We start from the raw sequence: 7,500 nt of genomic DNA, 5'->3' as shown, positions 1-7,500 counted from the left end.
AGTTCCGATGGACTGAGGGGACTGGTAGCGGATACTTTCGAGTCACCTGAAAATCGAGATAAAGAGCGGCTTTACATTGTTCTTACCAAAACCAAACCAAACATGCAAGCTTGAATATGATTGGCGCAAACTCTAAAATGATTGACATTCAAATCAGCCAATCATAACGCAAAACAAATACGCGACGCCGGCACTGAGCGCGGGAAAACATGAAAATGTGGCTCGAGATATTTCAGCCAATCAAAACGAGCAGAATTCCCAGCCCCAGCAATTGTGAAATTACTTTCCGCGGCGCTTGATTGAAAATAGCTCTCAAATTCACTCCTTACTGTGAAAGCAGCCCAGTAGTCTGTTGAAGACTTCTTTGACCACACTGGGTGATTGCTTGATCAGTTTCGGCAGCACCGCGATGATTTCCTGTTTTGTGAGACCCGTGAGCACGGGTATCAGAAATCGTACGTCAGACACGCGCTTGTGGTAAAGTTCCTTGACCCTCTTGACAAGCTCGGCCGTGGGAACAGCTGAAACGAAGGCGAAATACTTTAATCGTGAACTTTATTTGAGTGTCGACTGAATATTCAGTAGCGCTGGGTCTCTAGTTGGGGATAATCTACAGAAATAAAATTCATCGGTTGGTTTTTGAGGAGAGGGCGGAAAACCGGAGTACCCGGAGAAAAACCTCTCGAAGCAGAGAACCAACAAATTTTAGACCCAGAGCACACTGGTGGGGGGCGAGTGCTCTAACCACTGCTCCATTCCTACCTGAATTAATTATGACAGCATTTTCTGTGAAATCATTAAGCAGTAGAGGACTTTTCCGTGTTTACATAGCCTCATCTAAACACGAGGGGGGGGGGGGGGGGGGGGGGGAAGGGAGAATTCTCGACAGCTAAGCAAACCCAAGACGCAGTCGAGGGTTTGGCGTGGGGGGGGGGGGGGGGGTGGGAGAATTCTCGACAGCTAAGCAAACCCAAGACGCAGTCGATGGTTTGCATAGCTGTCGAGAATTCTCCCAACTCCCCGAATGTTCAGATGAGGTTATGTAAACAGGGGAAAAAGTCCTCTATTCCCTTTATAAAAACATTTCTCAAAAAGTATTCGATAAATGAAGGAAAATGTTGTTTTTTTTTACTTCTTGATTGAAACAGATTTTATGGATGCACGCTCATATTTCCGACCAGCCAATCAAAACGCGCGTCTGACAACACATAACCAATCAACATTCGTGTGATGTCAAGATGGCGGCGCCCCGGGAAATTTGAAAGTGAAAGTAATTGATTCTAAAGTTCGTTTTTTTTCCGATCCACACACTTTTTGGAGAAAATTATCGAACAAATTTGATTGCAAACACTCTTTTAAGACAAGAAATGCACTAAAATACATGCAACACGTGTAACACGATTATTTTCCGGGTGAAACCAATAAAAATTGTTTTACGGGCGTTGCCCTTGACGTAGTGGTTGCATATAAATCTTTATAAAATAATTAGGATAGTACGCGCACTCTCATTGGTCAACAGCTGTGTTTAGATGAGAGTATGGACAGTATGGACAGTTATGCAAACCATCGACTGCGTCTCGGGTTTGCATAACTGTCTCGAATTCTCCCAACTCCCCCGAGTTTTTAAATGAGGCTATGTTAACACGGAAAAAGTCCTCTATTGCTTAATTATTGTCGTACCTTTATCAGTTATTATGTTGAGGATCCTAGCAATGAGCGTTTCAGCTCCCGTGGGACAATTCTCCACCAACTGTAAAAGTTCAGGGGACGCCATCCCAATCGCACGAACCTGAGGACAAAAGAAAACGTCGATGAACAAGCACTGTCTGTCCACAGGCGGACAGAGGAGATACTATCCCGTGTAAAGTACGTAGACAATTATGCATGGTTACAATCGCTGCTATTCCGATTTACATCTGGAACTGTTATGTGGATTTTCTTTGTCAGTTCTTTTTGCTTCAGGAGTCCATGCCCCGATGATGTAGGCAAACACCGTGCTCAAGAGATCAACCGAGAAACAGCAACACAGGGAACCCATTCACCCTTACAAATCACCCGCGAACCACGCTACAAGTGCCTCCGAAAGCATCCCGAAACTGGTCCAATTTCTATATTAATCATAACCATTACAATTTTCTCAAATTTGATTGGTGCATTAACTACTTTATTTTTCACTAATTATTGTGTAGGGTTGAAATCGGACAGTTGCTGTAATCGGGTACCTGAAATCGGACAGTTACATTACCCAATCATATTAAGTACACTAAGCTTAATCCACCAATCACAGAATTTATCACAATAACCGTAGCAACAACCACTCACCCTACAAAACTGGGTATTTTCTAAAATGGACAAATTTGTAACATTAGACAGTGAAAAAGGAATGCATTAATTTTTTTTTCTCGGAAATTGTAATGGTTATGATTAATTGGGAACAGGACTTCGTGTCGTCCAATTTGGTTTGTAATCATTGCAGACCAAATTGGACTCCACTCAGTCTTATTACCATCATAAACCTCGAATAATCCACTCTTCTTTATTTCGCTGTATGAAAGGGTAACGTTCGAAACGTCACCAATTCACTCTTCAATTAAGGTACAACAAATAATTTGATAAAACGTATTTCACTTACTGTGATTTTAGGAATCTCACCTTCAAGCACTAAGTGCCAAACTGCATTTTGGCTTCCATCAATCAAATTTCCAAACATAGTCGGGAAGATCGACAACGCCTCCGGAAAGTAAATTGGAGTTTTTGTTTAGTTCACAGCTCGAATACCATTATGATGTCTTTTTAGAGGTTCTGCAGTAAAGAGGTTCGTACATACAGCGAAGTTTTGTCATGTCGTCACCCATTGTTATTCATATGCCAAACAGATCTAGAACCTAATTGGCTGTTGAAACAATAACTTCTTTTGTTCCGTGGTTGGAAAATTTGAATATCAAAAGAAAGGTGACGTCAATGTTTGTAAACAAGAAATATCGCTATTCCCTCGCTTTCCATCGGAGTCGAGTTCGAATGTACGAGTGTATCGTGGGAACCAAAGATACGAGTGCTGATTGGTAGGTTATGTCATGCATCAATTGATTTCGTTTGATTGATGGAAGTTTGGCAATTGGCGCTTGAAGACGAGATTCCGCAGAATTATGAAAATCGCAGTTTTCCTTGTCTGTTATGTTCTGATGTCGAGAAACGTGACGGAGAAGTAAGAACACAAATAAAAAGAAGCAAAGGAGATAAATGTGATGTACTCACTGGATGTTCAAGATGTCTGAGGATGATTCTCTTTATAATTTGCGAGGAAGCAGTGTATACTTTTGCGAGTCTGAAGAAAAAATGTTTAGAGACGTCACAAGGCTGAGGTTACTAAGGGCGTAAGGCTTTTCTCCGTAACAAACTGTTTTCGGTTAATTTTTTTTCGCCCAACACTGAACCAGGTTCAAACGATTGAGAAAGCCCTGGTGGCGACTGCTGCCACTTTCGAGGGCTTTCCAATGTCCAGTGGCTGACGAAACTCACGGAGAAGTCTGGGAAGGTCTATTTCCAGGACATAACGTTCATTTCCACCGAAAACAGTTGGAAAGTGTTTGTCTCAAAAACTTGAACCAATTGAACACTGACTGGTTCCAGTTGGGAAATAGCACCGATTCCTCAAAAGGAACCTGGGGCCCGTTTCTCGAAAGTTCCAAAACCTTTTCGGGCCCGAAAAGCCATTTGTGAAACTGGCAACCGCTTGTTTTGGAAAGCCGATCTTTTAACATGCTTTCAAGGTAACAAAAAAAAAAAAAAAACAATGGCTGTAAAGTTTGACGACTTACATCCTCTCCCTTCTTGAGATACAAAGGAAATTGTGGCACCTAAAAATGGCCCGTAAAGTTTCGGGACTTTCGAGAAACGGGGCCCTGCATTCTAAGTTTAGGGAAGGAAATAATGTTTACAATCAAATTTGTATCACAACAAATGCCTTTTTGAATAGCATATTTTCTCTTTTAAATTTTCCTGGCACGGCAATCTTCAATGATTGTGACGTGTTACCATTTCCCTTGACTGTGAACATCATGACCTGTAGTTTAAAGTTTCTTTTTTGTTGGAATGGAGATGCCCTTTAAGGCGCTTTAAAGATTAAAAATTGAACACAACGGACAGAAAAGTAGAACCGGCGGTTAAGACACCTTTTGCCAAGAAACAGAGAGTATTTACTTGTCCCGAGACGGGACCACACCCTCCTATATGTTCCCGTCATAAAATGCACATTACGAGTTCACTGTTACTTTGCAAAAAATGCCGGTTCTATTTGTCTTACTCGTGAAAGAGCTTGTGATTCTGTGGAAGCAGCGCTAGGTACAGATAAAGGCAGAGTTTTATGGAGTCGTCTGTCCATTCTCCAGGGGCGATTACTGAAACAGCAAGATGAGTATACTTGATTCACTATCGATAAATAAATCTCTACTGTGACATTGATTTACAACGATTGCGACAATCGTTTGACACCTTGACTCCTTCCCTAGCAGTAAGTGGGACGACTAGTGTAACTTCCACGATTTTACTGTAGATAAGTTATAGAGCAACGTTACAGACCAAGTAATAGGAAGGTCATTACGGCCGAGTTATAACTGAAAGTTGTTATTACATCGGGCCGTGTTGCAAGAATATCGCCCTTGATCTTTCTTTCCCGGACGTCGCTAGGCCCGAACCAAACAGACCCTTCATCGGGTTTGAACATATTTTGTGGTAAGAGTGGAGATACAGTTTAACAATAATACGAATAACCAAGGGGCCAAAACATTACCATTGTGATCACAGGTAGCCATTATTGTGTCCACTGCACTTGCACAGCAAGTCCCTGAGCCATGCTGAAAACTGCTTGTTTCAATTTGGTTATACTTTGCAAATCACGTCCGAATTGACCAATCAGAACGCGCAAAAAGCAACGAGTCTAATTCTTTTACATGATCTAGATTAATCTTGAATAAGCAATTGCTCATAGATTTCATGCAATCTCGATAACGGCTTTCTTTTATGGGACATAACAATTTTCATGTCCGAGTTTGAAAAGTATCGCTCAGTGAGGTATCGGGTCGACTATTTTATCGTGGGAAGAGTATCGATACAGTACGATACTCTGCGGGGCAAAGTTTACACGCTGGGCAGTACCTTCATCAGGATCTTGTCCCACTGGCGCTGGGGGATGATCAGCTAAAAGCTGCTGGAGCGATTCCAGGGCGTATTTCTGAAATTGTAAGGGAAAAAGTACATACATTCATACTTAATTGACTACTACCCATAGGGGCCTTTCAAGGCCAATGACAACAACAACCGGTTAAGAATCCCAACTGAACTGGCCGTAGGAAACCCCGTTAGCTATTTGCAAGTGCAGCTGAGAAGTTGAAACAGGGACCACGATCAAATTCAACGAGTGGTCAAGGTGCGCCTTGAACCCGGGAACTCCAAATCTCAAGGCAAGCACTCAGACCACTGGGCCACACTGCCTCCTTCCCCCATTGTCTTTGTTGCCAACAAATCTTGAGCTCAGGCTACGTTACTAACAGTTGGCCGTCGTGAAAGTTGAGCGAAAATTTGTTTTGGCCTCGGTGATTGCTCCACACAAGAGCGAAGAATTTGGTGAAAACCGTCGTTTTGCGTCAACCCTTAATCTTATAACCATCTTGTACGGGCGTTTTAAGTACATCGCGAGCGTAGTCCGTTGAGCTTAAGGACGGTGCCTACTATTGCTATTGCGCATACGTTCTGCGCATCACCAGATATATACTCGGATTTCCTATTGGTGATGCTTACTAATGCAGGGATATTTTTGCGCGGTTTAAAACTATGCAGAGAAAGTAGATCTTAGTAAGTACTCTTGGTATCCAAAAAGAAAATTGGGGGTAGCCATGCATTCTTTAGAGATAATTGAGCTTCAATTTGAGAAAGAACGCCATATATTGCTTTGTATTTTAGAGCTTTATACAAATATTGTTCATGAATTATCTTTGAAAAATGCGTGGTTACCCCCAATTTTCTTTTGGGATTTCAATAACACTTGGGAAGATCTACGTTTCCTGCATAATCATAATTCGGGGCAAAAATACCTTTGAATTAGTAGGCACCGTCTTAACGCGAGTAAGATACAGGCAGACGCAAAATGGCCACGCGAAATGTGAAATTTTCTCGCGCCCATTTCCTGCGCACTTACATTTTCTGTTCACATACGCTCGTCGGACTAAGCAAGGAGCGGGTGAAATACAAGAACGCGCGCGAAATTCGGAAGACGCACGTGGTAACGGGAGAGTCCAAAATTAATTAATCTCCCTGGCCTGTAGTATTCTGTGCTCCAAACTCACCTCGATGTATTCTGCCAGTTCTGGTCTCGCGTGGAGCTTCTTTCCAGAGTGGATTGCCTGCACTCTGACTTGCTCCTTCTCGTTCGTGGTAAGGTCCATCAAGGTTTGAAGTAGCTGCAACTGAGCGGCTGGTCGCTTTAAGATTAATTCTCTTAGACTAGAGAATCCAACTTGAAGGCGCTCCTAAAAGGATTGAACGGCTTGTTACTTGCGGGAAAAAAATAAGCGTGACTAAGATGGGCGGTGACAAGAACGAAAACTCCAGAAAACAATGGCTCCGCACGTCCTTTACTTGCGTTTGACATTTTGATAAATTTCTTTAATCTTCTCGTCCCAACAATCGGGAGCTTAAGGGCCCACAGACGTATTTTTCGCGCGTTGCTAAGGAAGTGAAATGTTACTTCCGGTGACTGACATCATCATATCGTGAGCTGACCAGGAAACCCACTCACAAGCAAAAATCACCGCACGAACTGTTGTTTGCACCCAAAAAAATACGTCAGTAGGCCCTTAAGAAAGGAAGACCACGAAGGCTATGGGAACGCAACAAAACCATAGGCTTAAGCCGCGTTTACACCAGCAAGTTTTCCTTGACATGTTTCCTTTGCAATTATCATTGCTTGTGTAAATGATCATCAAGTTTTTCTTGACAAGTTTTCCTTGACATGTTTCCTTTGCAATTATCATTGCCTGTGTGAATGATCAACAAGTTTTTCTTGACAAGTTTTCCTTGACAAAGAAAAATTGCCTGTGTAGACGATGAATAAATTTTCCTTGACAATTTTAGCCTGTGCCCGCAATACTTGTACTCAGCGAGCACATAAGCAAATGTTCCAGTCCCTAGCTCGTCGAAGCTTGATCACTCCAACTTGCTTTCCTTTTAGCCACCATTTTGTAGGTACATTTCTTAGCCGTACTCGTTCCGAAAACGGGCGGGAAACGACCAAATTTGAGGTTATGTGTAGAACGCGACCACCTGGCGTTCAATTTTCAATTTTCTCTTCAAACGATGTTCATATCAATTTTATACACACTCTCCATTCCGAACAATTTGGGAATAATCGCAAAAATTATTGCAATAACCGGAAATATCATTTTTCAACAACGTTCTCGTAGCCTTTGCCATCGTCCTCGCTTAAAGGCGCTGTCACACCACGCA

General features: G+C 42.3%; 1 protein-coding gene across 2 annotated transcripts in view; it reads right to left on the bottom strand.

The window, feature by feature from the left end:
- LOC137979256 (symplekin-like) overlaps positions 1-7,500 on the bottom strand; it is a 203,657-nt gene that overhangs the window by 10,943 nt on the left and 185,214 nt on the right. For both annotated transcript variants that reach the window (XM_068826475.1, XM_068826474.1), the window contains exons 26-32: positions 6,342-6,524; positions 5,155-5,230; positions 4,304-4,397; positions 3,256-3,325; positions 1,681-1,789; positions 330-521; positions 1-46 (exon numbers count right to left, since the gene is read on the bottom strand). The exon at positions 1-46 is cut by the window's left edge and continues 56 nt beyond it. In XM_068826475.1, coding sequence (XP_068682576.1) covers positions 1-46; positions 330-521; positions 1,681-1,789; positions 3,256-3,325; positions 4,304-4,397; positions 5,155-5,230; positions 6,342-6,524 — 770 coding nt within the window. The remainder of the gene's footprint in view (positions 47-329; positions 522-1,680; positions 1,790-3,255; positions 3,326-4,303; positions 4,398-5,154; positions 5,231-6,341; positions 6,525-7,500) is intronic.

This window comes from Montipora foliosa, chromosome 12 (genome assembly GCF_036669935.1).
Source record: "Montipora foliosa isolate CH-2021 chromosome 12, ASM3666993v2, whole genome shotgun sequence".
Lineage (NCBI taxonomy): Eukaryota > Metazoa > Cnidaria > Anthozoa > Scleractinia > Acroporidae > Montipora > Montipora foliosa.
The sequence above is the reverse complement of the archived record's forward strand: the minus strand, read 5'-3'. Positions and strand labels throughout refer to the sequence as shown.